Genomic DNA, 27,950 nt, shown 5'->3' with positions numbered 1-27,950 from the left:
TGTCCATCTCATGGTAAATACCCCCTCAAGTTTCATCTGTGCCAGCTGCTAACAATGGCAAGGAAATTGCTGTTCTATCCAATGAACCCATATCTCACTCTCTACGCATTTATGCTCGCACATAATGACGTTGAGACATATTTCCTCCTATCGGAGGTAACTCGGGGATTGGTGAGCGTTACGTGGGATAATGAGCCTTTCACCGAGTTGATTTCTCTCTTGTCATCGCTAATGGGCTTGGTTTCCAACATGTTCTCAGGACAACCAGGTCCCAGCCAACAAACCAAATCTCAGGTGCCATCGATTGAGAGTTTGGGCACTATCCAACCGGAATCGCTAGTTGTGGATGAACCGATGACGGAAGAGCAACTTCTCAGAGTACTAATGTCGTCATTTCAGTGTAATACTTGCACTGGGCTCACCATCAGTCCCCTGGCCATCTTATGTAGCTGGATCTACGATAACCCAGATGACCTGGAAAATCGAGCATTCAACGGGGAATGAAAGAACGAAGTTGAGCAGGCTGGCTGGGAAAGATATCTGAAAATTTAGCTAAATTGGGCTGGCAGGACTCCTTGCCTTTGCTACAAAATGTGGGGACAATGTTCAGGCCACACGGAAACTTCCTAAAACGGCAATGCCCGGCTCCGCCCGAGAAACCGACGAGCCGGATCTCAACGGCGGTAGGAATATTTATCTCGAAGCAAACCGCTGTTTAAAATTCTCCTTTTGACTTGCAGTGGAAAAACACAATCACAAATCAACTACTTCGCAATCAATCAATATGCCTGTCTCTCCCGAAGCCCTCACCCTCACCCTGGCAGGGTTCATGAGTGGTCAGTTCCCAAGCTATTTCGCACTCCGATCATCATCTCATGTTAAAATGTCACAGGTTACTACTTCAGTGGCACTTTTGTCTTCAAGCCCGCCGTTCAAAAGGCACCTTCCCCTTTGGTGGCTCAGCAATGGAAGCGCGCCTGGGACGTCGGCCGATATGTGGGGAAGGTTGTCGTCACTGGCACTGCTGCTATCTTTGCCTATCTGGCCTACTCAGAGCCTGTGAAGACTGGAAATAACCGGTTCCAATTGTTTGCCGCTGCGGCTGGCATCGTCGGGGCAATCGTCCCTTACACCATCTTCGTCTCCTACCCCTTCAACGAGGCAATCAATGGGCAGCTTGGGGCAACTGAAAGCGAAAAGACGGACTTGAAGAAACTTGTGGCTGACTGGGGACGGACTGACTGGAAGGGATCTTTGCTTGCATTCGTTGGAACTGTTGTGGGAGTCTGCGGTGCTCTGGCTTGAGGCTGTCTGTTACCTATTGCTTCATGTCCAACTCGCTATGAACGGCCACAACCAATTCATCTTTGTCTGTAACAAGCTATCGTAGAAATACGTCATGATTTGAATCTCTCATACCAAATTACTGTGTCGCAGTGACTGAAGGAGCCTAAGCGGCGTTGATGTCAGATGGCATTCCACTAGTTTGTATGTGGTGCTCAAATTCACGTCGCACAATGTTATTGAGTAGAATCATTTATCTAGCAACGAGCACGACCAGTTTCAGTTTCTGTCTGCTTTTTATCTCAGTAGTATAAGCTCAGTAGACATGTGCTGGCGTTGTGTTCACTATCTATTAACCGCAAGAGATAGAGAGTGAGATGATGAACATAAAGTTCATCATCTCATTCCTTCTCGTCGGCAGATAATCCTTTTTCATTGTCTAGCCAGTTTACCAAGTAGCTTTACTGGTTTATCGGCACTGTCTGTGTCAGTCCCAACATACCTTGCGGCGACGTGGATGGGGCTTTTGCAGATGCAAAGCCAACACGTATCAGTGCTGATGTCGTGTCACCACGTGATACTTTCTTGAAAATGGAATATTCTTGGGTAAGAGGTCCCATCTTTAACTGTTTATTGTTCTATCGAAGGCTTAGATAGATGAATTGAATGACTGTAATGATCAACGGGCCTAGTGCATAGTACCATTTGAAAACGTCTACCATAAAGGGAAGAACAGTGACCACACCCCAACCTGACAAGAATATGAAGAGCAGAATACAAAACAGTGTCAGCTGAAATCTCGAGAGTCGGTCATCGCTAATGTATAGTCCCAGGACCACAGCAATACAACAGTTCATGGGCTGCACAACAAAAACCGAGAAAACAGAACTTTTCAGCAAGGAGGACGGTTTGTCGACGATGATAAATATAATGCCGGGCATGAACAAGAGTATAGTGACCACCACTGCGAGGAACTGTAAACAAAAAAACCACATTACGATACTCATCCACTGAGACAGTGAGAAGCGGAAAGAGAGTGATGTTCGTATGTCGACGTGTCCTATACCCGTCGTAGTGTCTTGGTTTGGCAACATAACAATTCCCTCGCTATTCCTGAAGTGTACTGCTGACGAAGATATCGGCTTTGGCACACCATCTACTGAAGTACTTTCGGCGTTATTGGGGAATTGCTGGAGTTCGTCGAGTGGAATCTCTTCAAGATCGGTTTGAGAAGGAAGTCTTGGCGTCTTGATACCCGGCTCTGGATCGATATCTCGGAGCAGACACGACACCTGATTCAGCATATCGTTACCCCTTCTGTAAGTCACCATGGTTTCTACTTAGGAATTGACTTATTACCAATTCGATAAGCAGCAAGTAAAGACACCGCTTGTCTAATAGATTCCGTATCATCGTCTTCCCTGCTTTTTGTCTTTTGTCTTTTAAAAATGGCGAATATAGCCAGAGAAACTGTTGTGATTGGGCCGAGTAAAAGGAATACTGGCACAACCTGTCCGAAGCTCCATTCATTTTCGGAGCCATCAACATCGGCAGATAATCGCGCCTCGAAGAGACGAATAGTGCCCCAGACAGACGATGTCAACAGCCAGAAGACCTACAACGTTACTGCTCAACAATTTGCTGTCCAGTGGAAAGGCGCTTTGCCTAGGAGCCTTTCACGTCAATGTGATACGAGTGGTACTTAAATCTGCCATTTCCGATGAAAACATATCCAGATACAGTTTACCAACCAGATACAATGCAATCATCAGGTCCAACGGCCGAAATATGGCCAAAAGCTTCCGTCGCCACGTCGTGGTACCGAAATGCGGGTAGAATCTGGCTGTAGCCATTAGACAATACGATGCCCAATCGCCAAGTCTTTGTCTTATGGTGTCTTTGGCAATGTCTGAAAGTTTCCGACACATCTTGACTGACCGACTGGTGAAGCTGAACGTTAAGATAAGGATTGAGATGACCGACGACTCGTATGCTGTCGTGGCTAGAGGTGTCGGTTTTGTGCCACCGTAGAACACCTTTTCATTGCACGGATGCCCATCATGGGATTTCATATTTTCGCAAAGTTGACTATCCCACGCAGACTGGATAGAAGTTCGACTGAAAAAGCAACGAGCATTCGAAGCAGGCACGCTTGCCGTTCCTTCGTACCAGCCAGGAAACTGATAGCCCCAATTTAAATACCCTGTTGGCACTGTTGCCGTAATCAAGCCAGCAAGTAAGATGACCATCAAGATCATTCGAAGGTTTCGTTCCACTTGATGGTGGTATAAGTACTGTCGTAGGGCGGTCAGACAGGCCGCATGCGTTAAGTTCGAGAACCACACTAGGTAGCTGATGATGTGCCAGTGATATGCCGAGATGTAGCAAGTCAAGCTGATGAAGCTACTAAACAGAAGTCCAAATCCGGTTAAAAGTTGGACGTCGCATAGCGTCAAAAGTATCTGTCCATTCTTGGTCAGCACGATCCTCACGTCAAGGCATTGAGGGTCTAGTCAGGTACCTTGGTCAAAGCCATGTCCCAATACGAATGGTGTCCAAGACGCCGCCGAAGTCCCTTAAACATACCAACAGTCTTGACGTCGACCGCATTGGCCTTCCAAGCGTATTTACGGCCACATCTTCGATCTCGTGTCGGGTTGGCCAGTGGGTCGGCCGTCGGGTCGAAAGCGAGGCAGTAGTGACAGATGACGATCAGGACCACGAGCCACGCGGTCGCGAGGAAGCCTACGAGTACCTATGGTTTCAAAAGCATTGTCAGTATGGAATTATCAGGCTCGATAGTTGACGTGCTGTTGACAAATAATCCCGCCTACTTACCCCAACGCCACCTACATCGGGATTCGCTTGCAATTCGCCCGCTATGGCAGAACAATCCTTGTTACAAATTGAATCGTTGGGTTCTTGCCGGGATGCTAGAATGGCTGACATCTGGAATCGCAAATATCGACTGCGGAAAACTGGAAGTTGGAAAACACAGACAAGGCGGCAGCGATGGCTTGCTGGGGAAGATAACCCCTAGATATATCATAGGCCCTTCTGAAACAGATCATTATCTTGTGTGCGCATCGACATGCAGACTCAACACGACAGTCCACGTGGCGGCATCAGGCTGCATGCATAAGGAGCAACGCTGGGTTGGTATCCTTTGGAAGCTGCTGATGCGCGCTGAGCTGGTTTGGTGGCACAGCATGTATGCGAAGAGCCAGTCGACGTAGCCTTGCCAGATTGCTGTGCATCGCGTGTAGCCCAAAGTGCGGCAGGTCACCTCGTATCAGACGTGATTGAACACGACTTCACAGATACACTACCGTAGTAAGACTGTTGGCCTGGGTGCAATTGAAATTAATTCGATATGTTTCAGTCATAATCGGCCGATCGATGTAGGGAGACGGGCAACCTGGTAGCTACACAGATCCAGTCACACAGTCTTATCTTACCCTTTCAGGTCATACCAGGTCACCATGTACAGACGCAGTCATAAATACAATCACCGTGGTTTATTCACAGACTGATCATTGAGGCCAGAAGGCTCGCCGACATCCTCCTAAGCCCTGTGAGCAGCCAAAGTTAAACAGAAAAGCGTCTGCTGCCCTCACGAGCCGTTTTCCAAGAAACCTGAATAATCAAATTCAAATATTATTCGAACATGAGATTTAAATACTGTGAATGCCCATCTTAAATGCTTTCTTCCTTCTTCCCTCCTAACTTCTCTTTCGCAGTTTGCCGCCTGGAGGCGCATTTTCTCATTGCCGTATGAGTCTGACGGGGAAATACTTATGTGAGGTTCTCATCGCCTAAAATTAAATACACTCATAAATACGGCCCCAAAACCTCCATCGTCCTCCCCCAAACCACCCCCTGCGCCCCCCTCAACTCCTCCAACACACTTCCCCTCTCAACAACCTCACACCCCCTCCCCACCAAAAACAGTCCCCTCCCCTCCTCCCCTCCTGTCCCCTTCTCAACCTCCCCCTTCTGCCCCCTCAGTCCCATCCCCCCAAACCGTCCACTAGTCGCATTATAAACATGCCTCTCCCCCGCCTCCCTCCCGCCCGTCCCCAGCACCCAAAACACCGGCTTCAAAAGCACCGTCACCGGCGCCGGCGACAGCCAGCTCGGCGCGTGGTACCGGGCCATGTTCCCCGTGTCCACCGCCCCGGGCCAGTTATGCACAAACGTAATCTTTGCATTCGCCGGGTCGGAGGCTAGACGGTCGAGGAAGAGCGTGTTCATGATGCTCATGTGCGTCTGCGAGCGCATCCCGCCAAAGTTCCCCGCCTTCCGGAGGTCCAGGTCGTCGACGAGGAGGTTCGTGGAGAGGAAGCTCCCGCCTAGCACGGTGAGCACGCGCGGCGACGGGGAGGCGCGCAGGAGCGGGAGGAGGGAGAGGGTGAAGAGCATGCGGCCGTAGTACTGCAGCGCGTGGGTAACTTCAATGCCTTCGGCCGTATCTGTATATCACCGTTAGCACCAGTCTCAACACCCACTTGCGGAGAAGACATTCACCATTCCGCCCTCCAAAAGGCGCATATCCCGCCGTCAAACACGTCAAATCCAGCCTTTCCTCGTTCTCTTTGATGAAATCGCATACGCGCTTCACTTCAGAGAGCAGCGACACCTCCGCCTCGACCCATACGAGCTCCGCCTGCGTGCTCTTGCGGCGCAGGGCCTCGAGGACGGGGCGCATTGCGGGCTCGCTGGCCTTGCGCCCGACAACGTAACATTTCATAGGGAGGTTGAGGGAGACGAGCTCGGTGAGGGTGTATTTTCCGATGCCTGACGTGGCGCCTACGAAGAGGGCTGTCTTGGGGATGGTGGAGGGGGTTAGGGCGGCGTTGGAGGCGCGGACCTCGGTGAGGGAGACCATTTTTGCGGAGTTGGAGTTGTGATTGATGAAAATAGGTCCTTTGCTGTGATTTGATTTCTGGGTCGCGGATTTACGAGATAGGAATTGGATTGGGACTTTTGCACGCTGGCAGAGGAGCTGTTTTATATTGGACGTTAGGTCCAAATCCTCGCATAGCCTCGCATTTCACATTGGGTTAGATAGTAAGCGGACAAGCCACATCGCACTAGGCGGGTAGAGCCATGGAATGATGTTGCTTTCTACGCACGTTCGGAAGGAAGAACTTAAGAAGTGGCCTTTTAATCAAATAATGCTGACGCTACGGCGGCGGAGCGGCACGGATTGCAATGCAGTCTCGCCCGCTAAAGCCGAAACTCCGCCGTGGTGTGGATGCTTCGCATTCCCAATGCGGTATGCGAAGGATCCACTTTGGGCCGTCTGCGGTCGGGCGACGAACGGCGCCGGATCCTAACGAGCCCGGCCTAACTCAGTCTGGCTCGGACAGAATGCGAGCATCCGGGCAGTCTCCGTGACATTGGGTGAGTAAGCGGGGTTTGGAAAGCATTTATCAGGGGGGCAGAGTTACATCGGCTCTCACCGCGCACGTGAGCCCCTGGCCAATGATGTTCTCCATTCACGGGGGAGTCACTGTTTCGCGGCTGGCGGTACGCGCAGCCTACGAGGGGGATTGTTTCGAGACGTCGATCATGGAAATGACATGTTCGCTTCTTGAAAGCGAGATTTGTTTGCCGGCAGAATACAGCATGGGGAAATCGCGGTTAAGAGTGATCATGGAAAATCTTAGATAACAGCCGACATCCCCACGGTTGCGAGCGTTCTTCATCGGAGAGTTTACATGAGATTTTCATGTTGGTCGCGGTGGCTGACTTGGTGTCTTTTGGCAAGAAGCTTGGTTTGCTTATTTTCCTCGGCGGACAAGACCAGGCTTGCATTAGCGAGCGGGATGGAGTCAGCGGAACGAGGGCTGGGAGGCGCCAAGATGATAGAGGCCAGCCAAGCGCCAAGAGGTGCTGAGCTTGGTGGAACAAGACGCCGAGAGATGCGACGCAACAACGGCCAATCGCCAATATTCTGCCCTGGACAGAATGCTGCCGTGTCATCGCAAGGGGAAATAACCACCTAGCTTTTGCGGAGAAGGTTCTTTCATGTTTGACAAGGGTGGACGGATGGCGACGACGGTTCGTCATTCGAAGCCTCCATGACTGTAAGTGGTGAGACTTCCAAACACTGCCGCAGATGCAGTGGTGCTGAACAGAAGCAAGATGGTTTCGAGTGTTTTGACAGAGACGAACTCGCCCACCTGAGCCCAGACCTGAAAACTTCCTCGGCAGAAGAGCCTCTCAAAACCTCTCATGAGCTAGCAGCATCCGCCTGGTGGAACCAGAGTTTTCGGCGGTGGCCGTTGCAAGACAAATTCAAGACTTTGTCGGAAAAGCAAACCTCTGAGCCAGAGTGCCCCTTTTCCGTTTGGCTTTTTACCGTTGTAGAAACGCTGGTTGAGATCGAGCCGGCGCATAGAGGGGGCCGTGAAGAAAGGAGGAACGCCTGTTTCCCTGTTGTGAGACATCTCGGGAAATTATGTGCAGTCTTGGTCGTCGCCGAAGAGACGCTGATGCTACGGAAGGTGAGAGAACCGAAGGACATTCCGACACGACGCCGGAGATGAAAAGTCGTTGGCTTGGCTAGCAATGGCTTCTTCCCAAATGCGCGGTTTATGCGTTGCAAAACCAGGTCAGCAACCTGAAGCCTGGGGAGATGACGACGGCTTGGCTTCCAAGACGGCATTCGGTATCTGCCAAGGCGGTCAGGCAAGAAGATGTCGGTAGGCATGGTGACCGACGTCGCATTCAAATTGATTGCCCTCGTGAGCGTCTGGGACGGCAGAGCTGGGCGACTTGGCAAGCCGTCGGCGGTGGGGAGCATCGACGAGATACGGATAACGAAAGCGAACATGAGTGTAACTCTGGGCGGTGGCCGAATGACGCGCCGGGAGCCGAGTACGGGCCATGCGATGGTCGAGGCAAACAGAACACATCAGGCCTCCCCGCTGAACGACAGCGAGCCCTTCGTTCGTCGTCGCGTGGAGCCTGGGAACCGGGTTTTCCGCAGCGGTTTCGAAGTGCTCAGTGGTGGCGGGCGCAAAAGAATGAGGATGGCCTCAACGGCCCCCATGTCGTCGTCAAACATCAGACGCGATGCCAGTAGGCGCTGGGACTTGGCGCGATGAGGGGCGTCTGACGTTTGGAGGCGCGCCAAGAGGATTCAAGGACAGGCAGGCTGTACCGATGGGAAGTCGAGACGGGCAGTTGAGGGGTGGTGTGGCTCGCGGATGAGGCGCATTGAGGCTTGATCAAGCACGCTGACTGGTGGAAGTGGTCGCAGGCAGAGGCGGAGGGCGAGGGGGAGGGGCTGAAGAGAAGGCGAGTGCAACATGAAATTGGTGATGGTCTGGAGGTGGAGGCAGATGGTTTGTCGCAGGCCCTAGGAAGAGTGAGACGCGCCCAGAAGAAATCAGGAGCTGCAAGACTTGGCGAGGCGCGGCCGGTGGGTGATCAACTGGCCGCGTGTTAGTGGACGAGCAGGGTGGCCAGCAGCAGGTCGAGGCGCTGAATAAGCGAGGGATTTGCGGCGGGCAGGGAAGGGGCTTTCAGCGGCGTACCGCCTGGATGGTACGCTGCCACGCAGACGGCCAGCGTGCCCTGGCCCCTCCCACATCACGACCTGACACTGGGGAGCTTAGTCAGGCAGCTTATTGCCCAAAGACCAGTGGGAGCAGCGCAATCCAGGGTCTCGGGGCTAGACCTTTACCTCTGCGACCCCTGCCATCACGAGCGCCCTGGTTTGACTTGGCAGCCATTCAAGCTCTTGGCTCTGCAAAAATCAGGCGGTTTTTTCTTGCCCCTTCTTCCTGTCATCCCTTCTCGCACCCATCCCCACGGGATCCAATGACTTGATCTGTGCTAGCCTCATCACGAAATGTCTTCGTCAGGCCTCATTCAGTCGTTCCTGCTACCGGAGGCGTCGACTCTGCGACACTTGAGAGAAGAAGCTGCGGTGCGGGTGCCTCCTGCTGCGGCCTGGAACTGGCTGCTTCCTGACCAGCGCGTCGTCTCAGTGCGCAGCTGCGACGACTGGAAGGTACGAAAAGTGGACCGCCTCCTTCCCCCTGTGTCGTCCGAACACAGCAGGCAAGAGTCCGAGGAGGCAGGCACTCCTGATGCCTGTGCTGGGCGCCTCCTTCCAATGGACGCTGGCAGGCCCTAAACGGCCTTAAGGTTTAGGGCGCTAACAACGGCCCATTAAGGTTTTTAGCTGTGAGCTGGTCCCTGACCGCCCTCCACTGTCAACCTCCAGCTAACGCAGGAAAGGACTGCCACTGCCACGCGTGAGACGGGAACTGCCAAGCCTTCTTTCCCTCCCCTTTTCCTCCTGCTCCACCAAAAGAGAAGGTTAAGCTGCGGCAGGCATCGCACTTGCCGCCTTCCAGTCAAGACTTCCTCCTAGGTACCTTAACCTGCTCACCCAGGAAGGCACGAAGCATGGAACACACGTGCAAAGATGTGTACGTACCTGCTTGCAACTGTCCGTCGAAGGAAAGATGGAAGGTCCAGTGGCCTCCCCCTCCCCACCTTCTGGTCTTGGTTGCATCTGCATATCTTGGACTTCTCTTGGAAAGAGCCTCATTTCTTGTCCTTCTCTTGGAAATTTCCTCCCGCCCGCTTATTTCTCCGAACTGCATTTGAACGGCTGTTTGCCTAGCAGCAGATCATTTCGACTGCTTATTTTTAGTCCTCGCCTGCCGCCTCCGGGAAATCACCATCATTGCCGTTAAGGATCGCTCCCCATGGTGTTGAGCGCCGGTTGATCGTCTTCGTCTCAAGAGGAAGATCACCACCCAGCGCAGAGAACATGAACATGGGGACGGGGCTTCGCCTCCGTCCGAACCAAGACTGTCGCTCGCCGTCACGTCGCGCTGCCTCATTGAGACTCGTGCTACGCATCCCCATGGATTTTCTGCTCGACCTTTTGCTGGGCCAAGCCTTCAACCGATAAAGTGGTCATATTCCCCACAGCCTTTCCAACCCTCCGGAGCCTGGCAGTTTCATCCTGGCGACGGACTCCCATCCTGTCAACCAGACCGGGGCCCTGGTCATTCCGCCCGCCCCTGCAAACGGCCCCTCTCCTCCGTCTCGACAGCCATCGCCCACTGCCGGGCGAGAACACACTGGCCATGGCCATGCCCGCGGTCCCATAGTCCAGATGGCATGCTGTCGCATTGGATGGAGAAGCTTGAACCGCCCCCGTCAGCACCGCCAGGAACAAGTCTACGATACCATGGGAAACGGAGGCGCTCATCCCTAAACGCAAGGCACCCTTATCCTCGTTCTACACTCGCCCACGGCTGCTCATTTCGCCCTCTTCGCCTCCCACCTCCTCTCACCACCCTGGATGAAGCGCTTGCCAAGTCCCTCACCATCATTCTGTCCCTCCTGCCTCGTCCGCTCCAAGCATCTGCCCATGGGTCACTGTCTTTGATGCTATTTCTGGACTTTCGAGGGTGATCATCTCGATAACGATCCTTCAACTGACGACTCCAGCTCCAAACTATATAGACATCATGCCATCTTGACACAGTCGTACTCTTTTTTCCTGGTTCATCTCGTTTCTTACCTCAACAACCTTTACCAACTTCACTTCTCTTCCCCGTTCGTTTCGTTTCTTCCCCTAGAGGGCTGGCCTTTACACTGTTTAACCAATAATTTACTTTTTTTTTTTTTCTTTTTTTTTTTTTTCTTTTTTTTTTTTTTGCTCACTACTCTTCTCTTCTCTCAATCCTTTGTAGGCCTTCACGAGCTGGTCCGTACCCTACCGTCCTTACAATGCCTTCTCGTCTCTTCACAGCCGGCGTCTTTGCCGCTTCCGTCTCCCAAGTCCTGGCTTCTTGCGCTTACGGCACTCATCTGGATCCCCGCGCCGAGGGTGGAAAGGTCAAGGTCAACACCTTCGCTTACTCTGGAACCAATGTGAGTAGATCCGCCTCTCAGCTCGCCTCGTCTTTACTAACAGGCTTCAAAGGGCCCCCTGAACTGGGTTGCTCTGGACGCTACCGCCAACGCCCTCTGCGCCACCGGAAAGACTCAGTCCCCCATCGACATGGTTGCCGGTGCCTTCAACACCCTCCCCGGCAGCTCCATCAACCTGCAGATCCCCAACATGGAGGAGACCGAGTTTGAGAACCTGGGAACCACCGTCGAGGTCATCGCCAAGGGAGGCTCGATGCAAGTTGGCGGCTCCAACTTTACCCTCCAGCAGTTCCACTTCCACCTGCCTAGCGAGCATCTCGATGCCGGAAGGAGCATGGCCATGGAGATGCACATGGTTTTCGAGGGAGCCAACCAGGAAATCGCCGTCATTGGCACCTACATCGACGTTGAGCAGGGCGCTGCTGCCGCTGCCCCCGTTACCGAGGCCCCCGCCGCTGAGGCCGCTAAGAACAAGACAACTGCCGCCGAGCGCCGCAGCAAGATGTCCCGCCGCGCCTCTCTCGACGCCGCCAAGGGTGCCGAGGGTGCTAAGACGATACCCAGCATGACTCTGAGCCCCGTCAAGGCTGAGGCTGCCTCTTCCAACCTTCTCGCTACCGTCTTCTCTTCTCTGGATGCCATCAAGGAGCCTGGCACGGTCACCAAGACTGGTGCCCTCGACATGCAGGAGGTCGTTACGCTTCTCAGCGCTGGCCAGTTCCAGAGGTAAGATAAAAAATGCCTGACACCAAGACTATCACTAACTTTGCTGCAGCTACATGGGCTCTCTTACAACCCCTCCCTGCTCCGAGGGTGTCCAGTGGCTTGTCTCTACCCAGCGCCTCATGGTCCAGCCCCAGACCTTCAACGCCGTTCGCGATGTCATTGGCTTCAACGCGCGCTTCCCACAGAACACCCTCGGCCAGGACAACATCCTTCAGGTCGCCCAGAAGACTGTTGCCAGTGTCAACGCCGCTGAGCCTGCTGCTGCTCCTGTCGCTGCCGCCCCTGCCGCTCCCGCTGCCGAGGCCGCTGCCCCTGCCGCTCACGCATAAACAACTACCGCGAACGGTGACGATTGCGACGAGACGATATCATGACAGGACACTGGAATCACTCAGCGCGGGATGAACTGGGAACACAAGGTTGCGGGATGCCTGTTTTGAGTTCGACTGCCCGGCGTCATGCGAGTCGATGGGTGAAGGGAGGATCCTCCGTCGGAAAGAAAAGCCCCGGGCGCAACATGCGCAGCTGAGACAAGACTACAGTGTTTTTTACGCGAGCCAGCTGCGCGAGTGTCTACAGACATGACTAATTGAAGGACAGTTGCACCCGGGCATCTCATTTGTCTACGAGAAAACATGTGTAGATATCCAGTGATTTCCTTTGTGGTTGCCGTCTGGCTTAGATGAAAGACGTCTATTCTTGATGTACAAGATGGGATGAATGGCTTGGCAAAAAAGAGCGGTTGGCAACAAACTAGACACAGTGACTCGTTGGGGGAGATACCACGGGGCTCCAAAGTCCCAATGCATAGCATTCGAGTCAAGATACCTAATGGATAAAAGATATGAAGAGTATACATAATTCCGTTGGGAAGAGTCATGAGTTGCGAGTCATCCTTCGCTTCTTACCTACCTAGCAAATGACGTGCTTTTGGTCGAGCCCTAAGTTGCATCTCCCCGCCGGGGAGATGTTCATTATTTATCTCTTTCAGCTTTCACGTTTGGCCAAGATACCAAGACTGCGTAAATAGAAGCGCCACGCGCGCATCATTCTGCTAGAAGTGGGAAAATCAGCAAATCTTGGGAGACGGGCACGAGTTCAGTTTTCTTGGCACGCCGGTTGCGCGGCTCTTCAGGCGACTCATTACAGGGGTGGGCTTGCTTGCGGATGGGTTTGGGTGCGAGTCGTGGTGGCGGCGCAAAGTTGGCCGTTGCGGTGGGACGGCCTGAAAGTCCGTGAGACGTTGTTGGGTAGGGGTTTCCGTCGGTCGAGTTTTCTGAGAGCCGTGATGTGAAGGATGGCAGAGGTGAAAGTGCCGATCAATCCAAGAGGTGTTGTGTTTGTGCTCTTTGGCCTTGTCGGTATGAGGATGCGGGAGGTTGATTAGAGATAGATTAAGCGGCTGCGGTGAGGCTATTAGTGCAGCCCTACGCTGATTAGATGCGTCGGCAGAAGACTTGGGCACGGGGACTTTTGCATGGCCGGGGTTATCTCGCTGTTTTTGGGGCTGCATGAATTTGATCTGATTGATAACGAGAACGAAGAAGGTAAGGAACTTTTGGGATACGCTTGCTGTTTTTCCGTCTTTTCCGTCCTTCGCAACAAGGGGGTTCGTTGTTTGTAAGGATTAGGTTGGGGGGGGGGGAGGTTGTCAGTCGGATGGTTTGAAACCTGGCCGACGACTCGTGCCGGTGGTCGAGTAAGGGAGTCAGGGGTTAGGGTTGGTGAAGAGGAGAGGGTGAAAGGGTGGTGTTCGTTAGATTAGGTGGTTTGAGTTCATTGGTGTGGGTGACGCACCGCACCCGTTGGGATGGCTGACTGTGTTTGTGCGAGGACACACGCCAAAAGACTGGATGACTCCGGGTGGTGGTGTGGGATAGATGTATACAGGATGATTCATCGGGACGACGCCGATCGGACCCGTTCTTTTCTCGGGCCCGGTGTGCCGGGACTAATGTCTTACTGGCAGGTGCGAGTTGTAGATAATAATTTGGGAGGTAAGCCGGACGTATAAGAATCTCACGGGCCGTTTCCCGGAAACCAGTCAGACCACTCTTCACACTCCCACCAAATCCATCCCAACAGCCTTCACCTAACTTGGGCTTACTGATAACACCGTAGAGATGGACGACCCCGCATCGCACCTCCCGCCCCTGCACCCCCCCGCCACGATCCTCGCCCTCGCCGCCTCCCTCGGCCTCCCCGCGCCGACATCCACCGAACCGCTCACCGTCACGGCCGCCTTCCACCGGATCTACCTGCTCCACTTCCCCGCCTCGGCCGCGCCCGCGCTGGCGCCCGCCAGACCAAACGATGACGGCAGCGTCACGCTCGTGCTGCGCGTGTCGGGCGACCACCTCCCGCGCATCAAGACGGAGAACGAGATCGCGATGATGCGCTGGGTGAGGGAGAACACTAGCGTACCTGTGCCTGCGGTCGTGCGGTGGGACAGCGGGTGTGAGAACGTGCTGGGGTGCGAGTTTAGTTTGCTCGAGAGGGTGCGGGGATGTAGTGCTGATAAGGTGTTTTGGGGGATGAGCGGTGCAGTGAGGAGGAGGGTTGTCGAGCAGCTGGTGGGGTACCTGGCGGAGCTGAGGGAGAAGTCGCGGTGGAAGCACGTCGGCGGGTTGAGGGTCGACGAGGCCGGGGAGATTGTGCCGGGCCCGGTGGTGGACGAGTGGTTCTGGATGGCGCCGATGGTGGAGCGGTTCTGGGCCGGCACGGGCGAGACGGTGGAGAGTCTGAACCCGGTCGACGGGCCGTTTCCCTCGTGGGCGGCGCATGTGGACGCGGCGCTGGGGCGGTATGTGCACGTTATCAGTCGGCATGCGGCGCTGCAATGGGCGAGGGGGTTGGTGCCCCGGCTGGAGGGGTTGCGGGCGTGGGTGAGGGAGGAGGAACATGAGCGGGAGATGGGGGATACGGTGTATGTGCTCGCGCACCGGGACTTGCATCTGGCGAACGTGATGGTGGACGAAGCTGATGGGACGGTGACGGGGGTGTTGGATTGGGAGTTTGGCGGGGTTGTGCCGGGGCCGAGGTGGGATCCGCCGAACGCGTTTCTGTATCCGTGGGGAGGGGAGGGGGAGGAGGCGAGGAGGGAGAGGGATCGGATGAGGGGGTGGGCGCGGGAGGTTTGTAGGGAACGGGGGATTGGGGAGGATGTTGTTGACGGGGTGAAGTACACGGCGGTGCAGGAGAGGGTGCATCTGGTTGTGAACCATGTGAGGGCGATTTGTGAGCTTTGGAGGGAGAGTAGGGAGAATGAGAGGGCTTGGGGGAAGGTGGTGGAGGAGGAGCTGACCAAGCTTAGATTGTAAGCTTGATCATCCTTTTGAAATATCAAGGTACGGGAAGGCGAAGCGGGGAAGATGTCACGATGTCTACTTGCTGGTGCCGTCGCGTGTCTCTCTCTGGCCTCTATGGAGGCACGGAGGCTAGCTTTACCAAAAGGGCCACCAGGAACTGCAATGTCTTGGTTTTCGGTGAACTATCGTGGCTATGCTGCTTCACAGCCCGTCAATGTGGACAAATGATGATCAAATCGTACCTGAGTGTAGGTGGGGCTGCAGCGATGATTTATCATGAGAAGGCCCCTTGCCTGTTTTGTGCCATGCTTACATCCAACCGGGTTTGCTTTCACACTCCCCTGTTTGTCCGACGTGGACGAACTGTTTTTTGGCTTGGCCAACTTCGCTTCTTAGGCTCAGCCATCCCGGGTACGTGACCCGATTGTAGTTTGCTTTCTTTTTCTTCGTGTCAGTGAGGTGAACAATGGCCAATTTTCCGGCTTATCCCGATTTGATGTTGAAGAAGCGATTCTGCTATGGAAATCCTACTTTGTTATTTAGATGACATTAATTCGCAGCAATGGCTAGCAGAGCCAAAGTATCATGCCATCAACCAATCAGCGGTTGCATCATAAATTTCTGTTACTCGTGGAACAGGCCGACAATATGAGGTTGCGTTGTACGCGGACTTGTCTCACTTCTTTTCCCGATACGCAAATGCTCTTTCCAAATCCTTTTCCACCAGCATGTCCCCATAATGTTGCATTCTATAAAGCTGCCAGGCCGCCGAGCCTGTAATTCTCTGCACCACATATGCTACACGTTCTTTCTTCCGGAGAGTTCATGATCCCACATTCGGTTCCTTTCTCTATCACTCCCTCTCGGAACTTTTGACCCCTTGGCATTCACCCACGTCAGACTCATTCATTCTCTATCGTCCCCGTGCTCGCTTCCCCTCATCATGGGCAAAATCTCTGTGCTGAGCGATGGATTCGTGGACAAAAGGCCCGACAGCCAGCGCAGCCGTCGAGGGGTACTTAAAAGAGGATCCAAGTGGCTTGTGGAGAAATCCAGGAAATCACCCGGGTGGCTTGCTGAAAACCTCAATCTCAAGCTGAATCATCACCTCGACAAGAAGAGCATTCACAAACTGGATCACAAGAAGCTTCTGGTAATCATGGGAAGCGCAAGACGAGCCGTATCTGGTTCCGTCTTCGGTGTAACCGCATCTTCCGGGCTCACCGCTGCCTGCCCTCCGTTCGGCGTGTCCATCGCCGTGAATCTCTGGCAGTTGGGCATACCGTCAAGGAATTGCCATCGCGTCAGAAGGGAGATAAAGTCCCGTCGATCGTATGACGAGTCATTCAGAAAAGAGGAGGAGGAGGAGTACAAAGCGAAGAAACGCCACCACCCGTTGGTAGATGTTGTGCTTGGCGTCACCCTCAAGGCCGCGTGCATGTCAGCGACTTTGGGTATCATTGGCTTCGACAACATAGGAGACGCCTTCGTAGCGAAGTTCGCTGACAAGATCACCGATGCCACGTATGCCGCTGCTTCTGCAGTCCATGCTCTCCCCGTTTACGGTCATATGCCACTCCACATTCACGTTCCGGAGCATACCAACGTCAGCATTCCCGATCCCACGTCAATGTTCCAAGATGCCAACGACAGCGACATTCCATGCCCCGCCACGCAATTAGCGGAAGAACCTCTCATGGCCCACTCCATGACTACAGATACTGTCGACATGCCAGGCGCTGCTCTGACAAAGAACACTCTAACCGATGTTTCGGCAACCGTCCAAACTACGACCATGAACGAGATGAATCTAGCAAATGTAGATCTGCCGGAAGCACCCGCAACGGCCGATCTTGGGCCCGGTCATGATACTGACTTGACCAGCCCCGCCACCAACAACTCTGTCGCAGCCGGGTCGTCCGTATCAGGGGCCGAGAAGCTTGAAGTCGAACATCTGACAACCGAAGTGTCCGGATCGGGGCCCGAACAGTTTAAAATTGAAGCGCCTACATCAACCGCCGAGCAGCTAAAAATCGACCATCCTAAATCATACGGCCTGAACAACGCAAGAAGCAACGCTTTCGGTCTTGGACAAGAGATTGGGGAAAAGATAAGCCAACACGTCGTTGACGATAGTGTCAAGATTGTCATGGAAGCAAAATGGGACGATTTGAAAGACCTACACGACAACTGGAATCTTTCCATCGCTAAGATCCTCGGATTGGTCGTTCTGATCGCCCTGGTGAATGAGATATTCCAGCCGATACCGCATGCAAGCAGCCTCGTTGCGGAAAAGGCTATCGATGCCTGGAATGGTGGACAGTTGAGCCGTGTGGCGGGAAAGGCTGTCGACGCTTTTAATGATGGACAGTTGAGCTATGTGACAGCGCGGCTTGCGCATATAGTTGGCCGGTTGTAGACGCATTCGTCGTTAAGAAATCATGGAATTTGACTATGAGCAGGAAACATGAGGAGATACACACGTTGGCATTGACGGCAGTTCTGGGTTCATTCGCGATAGTAATTCTCAAGTTTGCGAAATTTCAACAGACACAGATACACAAGTCCTGTCTTTTTTTTTTTTTTCCCTCAATCAGTGTTGCGCAGAATCTCTAGCGTGCCCATGCGGTCTTCTGACCGCCTTGATCCGCTATCTGCGCAAGGTTTGTTACGGTAAAACTGACTTCGGACAAAGCGAGGCTCTGAGTTGAATAGTATTGAATGAAAGCATTTGTATGCCACATCAAGACAGCCATTGTGCTTAATTACTGCAGGATAACCGTCACTACTTAAGAAGCAGGCAGATGTCCTCCTCAGTCTTGATTTGTGAACCACGCCTCAAGCATAAGGCATGTGGTTCTTTCACAGAAGAGACAACTTATCCACGGCGATAGCTCTAACAGAACTTAGTTCATCTCGAATGATAAGCACCTCACATTCCCGTCCTTTGCTTCTGAGAGGAACTGGTGCTAGTAAACGGCATGTCGAAGCTGGCCACAAGCGCGAAGGACACCACATTCTTAAATGCCCTGTCGTCCCCATCACTCCTTCTTGGCACCCTCCTGCGGTCCAGCCAAGGCGTTGACGACAGCCTGCAGCGCGGCACGGTCCGCACCCCTCACCCGGTCAACCAGCCCCTCGCTGGTGAAGCTCACAGACTGACGGGGCTTCAGGCCGGGGACCTCGATGCCCTGGGGCTTGCCGTCGCGGAAGAACACGAAGGTGGGCATGGCGGTGACGTTGTACGTCTTGGCGATGGCGTTGACGTGGTCGACGTTGACCTTTGCGAAAGCCAGACTACCCTCGGCGGCGTGCTTGTCGGCCCACTCAGAGAAGACGGGCGCGATGGCGCGGCAGGGCGGGCACCAGTCGGCGTAGAAGTCGACGATGACGTGCTTGGTCGAGGCGAGAAGCGCGTCCAGCTCGGCTTGGCTGGTCAGCTTGTAGACTTTGCCGGATGTCTCGGGGATCGGCGAGCGGTTGGCGAAGAGCATCTAGATGGGATGTCAGTAAGGATTCAGGGTGAGGTTGATGGCGAAAGCAGTCCGTGGTCTCTTCGACAGGCGGCAGGGACGGTCGGGCGGCTTGGTGGCCCAGCTGAATTTACTTACGCGAGCGATGAAGAATATGGCGACTGCCAAAAAGATGTACGTTGAGGTCTCCATCGTGAGTCTCTCGAATCGCCTTGAACGTGCGAACGATGACAGTTGGCGCAGCAGGTGAGTGTGAGGTGAGCGTTGAAGAAGTTAGAAATGTGAGCGAGCCCGTACGATGGCGCAAAGGTGATTTTACCCCACTCTAGAATTCAAAATGGCCAGCTGTGCATATCTAGAATCCCATCTGGTGCCAGATGGCACCCGAAGCCAGACTGACAACAAGTACCCATTCCGAACTATCTACGGTGTAAGTAATGTCGTCATAAACTTCATTAGCCCTATCTGAACCCCTTTGATGTCTTTTTTGCTTGTGATACTTTTCTGGCCCCATTTCTCATCTGCTCCATCAGGCTCCTCGATTATCGGGCTTGGAAACAATTACGATAGGTATGCTGGGTACGTGCACCTACCTGTTCGATTTATCCGTCAAGTCCTCGAGATACACAAGTTGCCAGATGCAAACACTTTGAAGAGAAAATGATTTTGTTTCATCTCCAGTAGCGGTAAAGATACAGAGTCTCTCGAAGTCTATTGCAGACCCAGCACCATGCTAATATACTTCTACTTACGACCCTGTTCAACCTGCTCCATCGCATCCAACGCAGCCCCTGCATCCTTGCGGGCAGCATCATCAACCCCTTCCGCATCACGAATTGTCGCGAATCTTTCCTTCCATAGACCCCATCTATCTGAACAGAGTCCATCGGTTCCGCGAAGCTTGCGATGCAGCTTGACTGCTTCCTTCTTGTCCAGCTTCCAAAGCGGACCGGCCGTAGCTCCATGCACCTCTTCATCCCGCCCGTACAGACGGTGGCCAGCGTACTTCATCCAGTTCGCAGCGATGGCGACTTTGAAGGAGATATCCGGTACCGCAGAAGGGTCCGAGTCGACCTCATCCGGGCCACCTCGAATGGGCTTCATTGTGCCCTCCAAGGCATCGACGGAAGCCCAGATCGCGTATATCTCAAACGGTACAAGGCCGAGTCCGGCTACTCTTGCGGCATAGGCCTGGAGATTGGTGGCTTTTTGCTTGTCCTGTTCTTCGGAAGTCTGCAGGTTCACTGAAATTCCAAAAATGTCAGACATCGTCATTACCACATGCGTGCTAGGATTGCTTACCAGTATCGAGCTTTTCGCGGAAGGTGTTGCCGAACATGGGCAAGCCCGTCCAGACAGGCACAGAATCGGCGCCGTCAGTGCCCCATTCTTGACCTAAGCTTACTGTCTTGGGGGGAAGGTCATTTAAAGATTTGATGACAGCTGTGAGTTGTTCTTGCTCCTGGCTGTTGTAGGGGATCTGCAACGCAAGGTCGTGTACCAGGTCCCAGAACCACCAGAGGAATGAACCCGCAGTGCCGTCTTTTTGGTACTGTTGATTGAACAACTCGTCAATTGCTCTGGCTGCATCCTCTGATGATAGCTTTTGTGACGAGGATCCAAGTACGGAGTTGATTATCTCAACGACTTGACCAGCAAAAGCCGGCGCGTCACCGGGGATCTGTAGCTGGACGCCAGACATGTTGGACTGAGGTAGGTATGTGGTGCTGCACTGTTGGATGTTCAAGGTTGCAAGAGAGTAGTGACGTGAGGAAGTGATGATAGTCAAGGTCGTTGGTGGGTGATAGAACTTCTGAAAAAACGGTTTGGGTAAGAGTTAGCCTGCTTAGAGCATGACGAAGTTGCGATGTAAGTTGGGGAAGCAGCTGCCTAGAGCAGGGGCGGCGGGCGCGGGACCCGCCGTGTAACGACCCGCCTAAAAATAGACTAGCTTCATTCCGGCCCGCGTTCTGCGCCCCCCGTCCCCGGTGAGACCCGTCTTCCCACGGATCTTTTAGCCGTAGGATCTGACAGTAGCACATATTTGTCAAGCCGACTTGCATGAACCTCGCTTTTCAGCTACTTTCTCCTTCCGTCCATCAAGGAAGGATTCGAGACCCTGTGGCTTATGTCTAGAAACCGAGATACATAGAGACATTACCGCCCACGGGCGGAGCTCGTCGTTGCCCAGCTCTGCCCGTCGTCCCTTTTCAAGGTAAGACAAAAACGGTCATGAGAAGGCTTTCGTGAGACTCTTTTCATCATCCTGTGAGCATCATTCCCCTTAAGGTGACGTTTCGACTGCGATGTTCAGCGGTGCAACCTGCATGGTCTTTTTGTTCGCCAGTACATTTTTAAGTCAGCCTTGGTCAACTCTCGAATGTCATTTTGAAGCCTGAAAGTCCCGAATAGAGTGATTATAATGTCTTGGAGCAACCTAGAACACGACGAATTAGGCTACAGCATAGCCTTCCCTGCGGATTAGGTTAGTCCTGGGAGCTGACATGCGGTCCAACTCCCCCACAGACGATCACTCAATTGCTACCATCCGGACTTAGACTTGGCTAAGAGAAGCTAGACCGCAAGCCCACGGCTATTCAGTGCCAACAACAGCCCCGGCAATTCGCTTTAAACTTTTTCATCTAATGCCTGCTCCTGAGAATTTATCCCGAATGCGCTCGATGCAACCCACACTCGGGCGACGGCATAGCCTGATGTATGAATTGGGTTACATACAACGTCTGACATGCAGTCTAGCTCTCCACAGCCGATCAATCCTTCAGTTCGTCTTCTCCGTTTCTGGGCGGTAGCTTGCACGTGGATCTAGAAACAGAAATCCCTTTGCTTTGCCTAGTGTTCCGATGGTTCTCGGGGTTGCCTAACGATGGTTCATGTAACGCCTTGTTATTGACGGTGGCTCGAATGATATATAATGCAGGCCTCAAAACCACAAGAGTTTCCGAATCATCAAACTCAACAACGCACACTCTCCAACAAACCACCAAGCAACTTAACAAACACGTTATCCTTGAACTCCAATCTCTCAAAATGGTTGCCTACACATACTTCCTCGGGCTCTTTGCCGCCTCAGTCGCCATTGCCAGCCCCGTTCCCAACCCGAACGAAGAGTTCTCCCTCGAGGCTCGTGCCGGTCAGGTACGAACAAACTCCTCCGTAGCACACACAACTTGAAAACATCAGTACACTAACATGGACTTAAACAACAGGTATACATCTGCAAAGCCGGTGCCAACAACGACGGCGTCCTCTACGGCGAAATCAGCCAGGACAAGGCCATCGGCTTCTTCCGCGATGCAAAGACCAAGACCGGGACTGGGAGCGGATACCCCAAGCCGTTCGGTAACCAGGGCAACGTGATGAAGTTTGCCAGCGGCTGCGGCAGCGACGTCTGGGAGCTGCCTGTTCTCAAGAGCGGCAAGCCGTACGATTACAACGCGAAGAAGGGCAGCAGCAACAGCCCTGGACCCATGCGGGTGTACTACACCAAGGATCTCAAGTTCTGCGGTATTGGAGGCAAGCTTAAGCCTGACGGTACCGGCAACCCTCACAACTGTGTCCTGAAGAAGTAACTGGTTTGAGGACGAGGTTCATGTAAATAATTCTATAGACACGTGAGCCGATGAAAGGGCGAATGCTCCAATCAGTACAATTTGCTTTATACAATTCCGTACTCCAAACACATCCTTCGACTATTGTTCCCTCCATTCAACTTGAAGGGCTGCCAAGAACTCAATATTTGACTTCGTAGAACACAAAGAAAGTTCTCAAGAACCGTAATCTTGTTTTCAATGAGGACCCTAGCGCGTCCCCAAAATCTGGCCCCTTCTCAGAAATCCCACATGCATTGCGACAAAGGCGTCTCTGGGTCGATCTCTTTGAAGGCCTTGATGGCGTCACGAATAGGGCCCGTCCGCTGTAAGTAACGTCTGCCCTGTTTACTGCTCGAGAAATCGTCGATGGACTCCATCAAGAATTCTGCATCGCAGCGACCAACAACAAGATCATTCTTGAGCTGATCACTGACGAACGATGACCAAATGCCCTTCGGCATGTGCGGTTTGCCGAGGCTGCCGAGCTTGTTGAGAAATCTGCTGCACAGAATGAAGACGGCAAAGAGGTTTATGCGAGCGATAGGCTGAGGTCCCTCGATATCCAGAAGGACCGTGTTCTTAGCCTTCTCCATGTACTCGGATAGTTTCAGCTTAGCCTGAGTGTCTCTGATCTTGTAGTACGACTTGGGGCCTAAAGCTGGTTGGTAGGGAATGCCGAGGACATCTCCGCGGAATAGCGCGCTGTTGTCGTGATTTGAAAAGTGCTGGTCAAGCAGATGGGAGTTGATTTCCATGAGCTGCGGGAGCTGTACGAATCCAGCTTCCAGGCGGAACATTTTGGAACCGCCACGCGAAACGTCGCCCTTCTCGACTTTGCTGTTGTACACAATGCGACGGAATGTGGAACAGAAGTTTCTCTCTGGCATGCTCCCTCCAAAGATGCTTTGAATGAGGACTCGGGAAAGTTCTTCGAACACTGGTATTCTAGGCGTCTCGGCAACGGAGCGGCGCATGGCGTTGTATAGATGCAAAGTAGCCGAGATGACTGCCCAGTCCGAATTTATGCGGAAGCCGTAACCGAAAGCCGCGTTTAGCAACTCCATCATGTGGCTGCCTGCGACCCAGGGCGACGTGTGGTACGTGTCGAAACTCTTCTCAGAGACGTAGGCTGTTAGAGCGTTGAGAAATTCGTGGAGTTGGCCCTGCCAGTATTTGGCTCTGTCGCAATTTGGAATCATCTCATTGACGGCCTCCAAAACTGGCAAGACGCTCTTTCGCATGCCGATAGCCAGGCGGATTGACTTGAAGCGGTAATGAGGCCGGGTGATTGTGGCCTCCGAGGTAGTGATCGATTCTTCCGTAAGAAGGTACAGGTTAAAAGCCGCGGCTATTCTCGACGAGGCCAGGAGGACGCTTTGCGAGAGGTAATCTCTGGCAGTGAAGAAGAACGAATCGCAGATCGGAGTGAAACACCCGCATGACAAGGGTTTCGTGGCTTCCAAGATACCGATTGCTCGTTCTGTGTCGAGGTCGGCACGAACGATGTCGAAAATTGAGCACACCATCGCCTTGTCAGACTCGGAAAGCTCCTCTCCAACCTCTGCAGTGTGGCTACCACCGAAAGCAGCTTCGTATGAGGCATTGAACTTGCAAACACATCCAGGGTTGTGGCAAATCATGTTCTTTCCTTGAATCATCGGCCTCGGTTCGCCTGAGAGCGTTTGACCGTATTCGTTGACGGTCTGGGCGAGCATGAAAAAGCGGCGTGCGTCTGAGACGAAAGATCTCGGATCGACCTTGTCGGAGAGTTGTGAAAAGAATTGGCTCGTACACTCGGGGGAGACGGACATGGCGACGCAAACCTGTACGAACTTCGGCGGGGTTCTTCTGGCGATTGTGTACATGGCGAAGTTGGTCATCCAAGCCGCCAAGGGCAACGGCAGGGTGCCGCGAGACGCATCCATCCAGCACTTCTTGAGCAATGTGTGGACACTGTCCAGCTCCTGACCTCACGTCAGCTGAAGATTACAAGCTCAGTGAGGTAGGAATGGTATTTACCATTATGAAATACGCAGCCTCGAACACCTCGCGGATGTAATCATCTTCCAAGAAAAAGTCGGACGGTGTGCCGGACTCGTTCGAGGGGTCCGCAATATACGAAGAAGACAAGGGCGAGCTGCGATGCTTGTGGCCGGTTTCGATGGGGGCGTCCTCTCCGTCGAGCTCAGACTCAACAGTCGGGAGGTGGTAAAAGCGATTGGATGAGGGCTCATCGTCTGTGTTGGATCCGTCTACCGAAGGAGCTCGGTTATCCTTCACCAGAGGAGTCAGTGTGGAAAGGACTTCCTCGAGTCTGTTGCCTGTCAGTATTGAGCCCTGTATTCAGCTCTGGAAAGTCAGACCTGTCAATGAATGCATCGTGCCCGTGGTGACCAGCGCCAAACTGCTGGTAGATGTCAGCGACGAGCTTCCGCGTTTTAATCGCCTTTCGAAGAGACCCGATCACGGAGACCGGAACCTTCGCTTTGGACTCTTGCAGCAGCTGAGATGTCTTCAGAATGTCGGCTGTGGACTTGAACTTCAGGTCGGTTTCGGTGGGTGCTTTGAGGCGATGCTGGCACCAGAGCCAGGTCAAAAAGTCATTCGTCAACTTCTTGTAGGATCTGTAGAGCTCCGAAATCGATCTCGTGCTAGTAGTAGCCATGGCGAATTTCGAAAAGTCCGAGATGCCGGCCCGGCTTGTGTGGAAGCAGAAATGGTTAGGAAATCAAGTCTTCAAGGGCTCGAGCGACGGTGAAATGGGGAGTGTGTGGAAGCTTCTTTGGATGTTGTGTTTGTTTCCTCCTTCTGGTTTTTTTTTTTCTTTCGGGCTGAAATTTTGTGCAATAGCATGGAAGGAAAGAGTTTTAACCCTAAGGAGATTCCTATTCTCTGGAAATAGCTTTCTATTTTGTCGAGACCCTTCACTGCCTGCGAGTCGCAGCCGTCCGCACCGTGGGCGTTGACCCCATCGACAAGTACAAGCGTGTGTGAAGTTTCAAGCGAGTCTCTTTCAAACGCGTAGCACTGTAGTCACTGCGAAACACGTTCAAATTGTATTGGCTTTGATGACTGAGATCTCATTCGCAAAAGATAAAAGGCGTTCGTTCATCTTGCAATCTGCATTTGATGGTTTTGAGATCCATGCAGGTAACTTGCATTTCGAAAGTTGAGGTATAACGTAGACGTTATACTTCAGGAAGCTCGAAAGTGACAAGGTTATGTACCTTCCGATTTCAAATAATAATGCCTTATTGTTTCAGAAGCTGTGTATGCTGCTCTTTTGATGTTGGTGGCTTGGTCTCCGCTGCGAAATTCATGTCGATCCTTCATGAGAGAAACCCGTCAGGCTCTGGAAACATCGAGGCAAGGAACCCACTTCTTCCACAAACCCTCAGGTTCGAAATATGAATGCAGAAGAAAGCATGGTCTCTGGAACGGTCGAAACACCGTTAACATCAGGGGCGGTGGGGGAAATGGGCCAAACGCGGTCCTGTGTCTACTTCTGGACATTCGCTCCAACACAAGCTGCGTGGGCATGCATCTCTGCCACCAGCCTGCATAATTGTCTCCAGCCAAGGAGAGGGGTAAAATCAGGTTTGTTGAGTAGTTAAAAGGCTCGCCGTTGGACTCGTTCTCTCCATCTTCTTCAAAGAACCGCAGGAAAAGTTGAACAGGTGGTAACTCCCTGCACATATCGACAATCGAAATGTCGGCACCAAACGACGCAACCTCACCAGCGCCAGCTACAGCTCCCATTGCTACAACTGTTTCCCAGCCTGGGAGTGGAGACATCCAAGTTGCCGATGAGCCGCAAATCGAGGTCGATCCCCAGGTAACTTGCGCGCGCATCTCTCGGGCCCTACGGCTTGATCTGATTCATTGCCTTAGGCCCAGGATATTGACGATGCGGCGTCCGATATTGGCAGCGTGAGGTTTTAGCTGTACTCTGTAAAGATTGTGTTGAACAACCCACTCACTGCTTTTCGGCAGAGCGTTGCGTCTTCGAAGACCAGCTTGGCGGAATCGATCTACAATTATCGCGTTGAAAACGGCCGCACGTACCATAGGTACAAAGACGGAAGTAAATCTTCCGGCCGAAGAATGCTATTCTAGCCACTTCCCTGGACTAGTTTTGCTAATCGATGCAGAATATTCCTACCCTAACGACGAAAGGGAAAGCGACAGATTAGGTGCGTGGCTGGGTGGAACGGGCGACCCTTTCTTCTCTGCTGGATGTTGTTGACGGCCTTCCCAGATCTGCAGCATCACTTGTTCCTTCTTACTTTGGAAGGCAAGCTCGGTCTCTCGCCTCCAAATGAACAGGATTCTAAGGTCAAACGCGTACTTGATGTGGGAACCGGAACCGGCATCTGGGCCATCGAATTTGGCGACCTTCACCCGGAAGCAGAGGTCTGTCAGCAGAACCTGATGATATTCCTTCGTTCGTATACTAAACTTAAAACATCATGCAGATCGTAGGAGTGGACCTTTCTCCTCCGCAGGCAGAGTATGATTTCGCCGAGAAACTCACCGCATGCGTCTCTAATTCTTGACAGGGTGCCCCCCAATGTTCGGTTTGAGGTCGATGATATCGAAGAGCCTTGGCTGTTCTCTCGGCCGTTCGACTACATCCACAGTCGAATGATGACATCCAGCATTTCGAACTGGAAACAACTGGTTCAAAGAGCTTATGAGTGAGTGCTTGCTTCGTCACTACCTCTTCAGACTGCACGAAACAGCATCTTAAAAGAATGAAACAGCAATCTTACGCCAGGAGGATACCTCGAGCTCCAGGAGATAGACCTTATGCCTCAGTCAGACGACGGCACCTTGAGGCCGGATGCTGCTATTGTCCGGTGCTTTGCGCTACTTGGGGAAGCCGCCACCGTGCTTAACCGGTCATTTCAGGACATTCCAGATCTTGTAAATGTCATGAGGGATATCGGATTCATCGAAATCCATATCAAAAAGGTAAAGTGGCCCACGAATACATGGCCAGCAGACCCTCGATACAAGCTCCTCGGCGAATGGGCGCACGAGAACTCCATGTCTGGTATTGAAGCCTGGACCATGGCCCCTTTGACCCGAGGACTTGGGTGGAAGAAGGAGGAGGTTCAGGCTTTCTTAGTTGAGCTCCGGAAGGAATTCAAGGATCGCAGTATCCATGCGTATTGGCCGGCGTAAGTTTGCACTTTTGCCGCTTTTGAGATGCGGCGATCTCTCCGCAAACTCCGTCTCAAAGCTAACACGACGACATAATAGGTATGCGCTTTATGGGAAGAAACCCGAGGTTGATGGACAAGAGTCGTGAGGGACAGCTGAAGAGCCGGAAGTAGGGGTAAACTTGTTTCCTGAGGAAACCGTCGACGGAGTTCTCCCAGTTCAAAACTTTCTATGCCATGTCTCGTCAAAAGTTTTATTGCCATGTCTCGTCTTTTCCAAGTACACGTAGCTTCTTGCGTAATTGTTGGCGCTTCCATTGATACTCACGTAGCTTCATCGAACTGATGTTCATTGAAGAGTCTTATTACAAAAGTATTTAAAAGTATTTCGTGGTGCGAAAGTAGCAACTCTTGACCAAGAAATAATGGTGTCGCCGAGAATGAGGATTGCACTTATGGCGTGTGGAAATG

General features: G+C 52.8%; 10 protein-coding genes across 10 annotated transcripts; 6 read left to right on the top strand and 4 right to left on the bottom strand.

The window, feature by feature from the left end:
• Positions 1 to 784: 784 nt before the first annotated feature.
• On the top strand, positions 785 to 1,305 carry CGCA056_v011945 (uncharacterized protein; the record flags this gene model as incomplete). The annotated part of the gene is made up of 2 exons (XM_037327189.1): positions 785 to 836; positions 893 to 1,305. 2 exons carry the CDS (start codon positions 785 to 787, stop codon positions 1,303 to 1,305), a joined length of 465 nt encoding a protein of 154 aa, XP_037174575.1.
• Positions 1,306 to 3,793: 2,488 nt separating this feature from the next.
• Positions 3,794 to 6,172, bottom strand: lepF (Oxidoreductase lepF; the record flags this gene model as incomplete). Its single annotated transcript, XM_037327188.1, has 3 exons — positions 3,794 to 4,039; positions 5,401 to 5,756; positions 5,812 to 6,172. 3 exons carry the CDS (start codon positions 6,170 to 6,172, stop codon positions 3,794 to 3,796), a joined length of 963 nt encoding a protein of 320 aa, XP_037174574.1.
• Positions 6,173 to 11,052: 4,880 nt separating this feature from the next.
• On the top strand, positions 11,053 to 12,251 carry cah-0 (Carbonic anhydrase; the record flags this gene model as incomplete). The annotated part of the gene is made up of 3 exons (XM_037327187.1): positions 11,053 to 11,196; positions 11,249 to 11,922; positions 11,972 to 12,251. 3 exons carry the CDS (start codon positions 11,053 to 11,055, stop codon positions 12,249 to 12,251), a joined length of 1,098 nt encoding a protein of 365 aa, XP_037174335.1.
• Positions 12,252 to 14,045: 1,794 nt separating this feature from the next.
• Positions 14,046 to 15,242, top strand: CGCA056_v011942 (uncharacterized protein; the record flags this gene model as incomplete). Its single annotated transcript, XM_037327186.1, has 1 exon — positions 14,046 to 15,242. The coding sequence occupies one exon, from the start codon at positions 14,046 to 14,048 to the stop codon at positions 15,240 to 15,242; it is 1,197 nt and encodes a 398-aa protein (XP_037174573.1).
• A 931-nt stretch (positions 15,243 to 16,173) lies between these two features.
• CGCA056_v011941 (uncharacterized protein) lies at positions 16,174 to 17,649 on the top strand (the record flags this gene model as incomplete). The annotated part of the gene is made up of 1 exon (XM_037327185.1): positions 16,174 to 17,649. The coding sequence occupies one exon, from the start codon at positions 16,174 to 16,176 to the stop codon at positions 17,647 to 17,649; it is 1,476 nt and encodes a 491-aa protein (XP_037174572.1).
• Positions 17,650 to 18,271: 622 nt separating this feature from the next.
• Positions 18,272 to 18,895, bottom strand: THIO-1 (Thioredoxin-like protein; the record flags this gene model as incomplete). Its single annotated transcript, XM_037327184.1, has 2 exons — positions 18,272 to 18,724; positions 18,842 to 18,895. The coding sequence occupies 2 exons, from the start codon at positions 18,893 to 18,895 to the stop codon at positions 18,272 to 18,274; spliced, it is 507 nt and encodes a 168-aa protein (XP_037174571.1).
• A 552-nt stretch (positions 18,896 to 19,447) lies between these two features.
• On the bottom strand, positions 19,448 to 20,405 carry CGCA056_v011939 (uncharacterized protein; the record flags this gene model as incomplete). The annotated part of the gene is made up of 2 exons (XM_037327183.1): positions 19,448 to 19,947; positions 20,006 to 20,405. 2 exons carry the CDS (start codon positions 20,403 to 20,405, stop codon positions 19,448 to 19,450), a joined length of 900 nt encoding a protein of 299 aa, XP_037173876.1.
• A 1,346-nt stretch (positions 20,406 to 21,751) lies between these two features.
• On the top strand, positions 21,752 to 22,293 carry CGCA056_v011938 (uncharacterized protein; the record flags this gene model as incomplete). Its single annotated transcript, XM_037327182.1, has 2 exons — positions 21,752 to 21,859; positions 21,931 to 22,293. The coding sequence occupies 2 exons, from the start codon at positions 21,752 to 21,754 to the stop codon at positions 22,291 to 22,293; spliced, it is 471 nt and encodes a 156-aa protein (XP_037173976.1).
• A 257-nt stretch (positions 22,294 to 22,550) lies between these two features.
• Positions 22,551 to 24,979, bottom strand: CGCA056_v011937 (uncharacterized protein; the record flags this gene model as incomplete). Its single annotated transcript, XM_037327181.1, has 3 exons — positions 22,551 to 24,278; positions 24,334 to 24,628; positions 24,678 to 24,979. The coding sequence occupies 3 exons, from the start codon at positions 24,977 to 24,979 to the stop codon at positions 22,551 to 22,553; spliced, it is 2,325 nt and encodes a 774-aa protein (XP_037173882.1).
• A 1,044-nt stretch (positions 24,980 to 26,023) lies between these two features.
• CGCA056_v011936 (Secondary metabolism regulator LAE1) lies at positions 26,024 to 27,628 on the top strand (the record flags this gene model as incomplete). The annotated part of the gene is made up of 9 exons (XM_037327180.1): positions 26,024 to 26,149; positions 26,206 to 26,244; positions 26,308 to 26,398; positions 26,466 to 26,507; positions 26,573 to 26,727; positions 26,790 to 26,824; positions 26,874 to 27,011; positions 27,078 to 27,497; positions 27,580 to 27,628. 9 exons carry the CDS (start codon positions 26,024 to 26,026, stop codon positions 27,626 to 27,628), a joined length of 1,095 nt encoding a protein of 364 aa, XP_037173883.1.
• Positions 27,629 to 27,950: the final 322 nt, after the last annotated feature.

The sequence above is a fragment of the Colletotrichum aenigma genome (assembly GCF_013390185.1).
Source record: "Colletotrichum aenigma strain Cg56 chromosome Unknown KSG_Cg56_contig08, whole genome shotgun sequence".
Lineage (NCBI taxonomy): Eukaryota > Fungi > Ascomycota > Sordariomycetes > Glomerellales > Glomerellaceae > Colletotrichum > Colletotrichum aenigma.
Note: the sequence above shows the minus strand (reverse complement) of the source record. Positions and strands in the feature narration are given on the sequence as shown.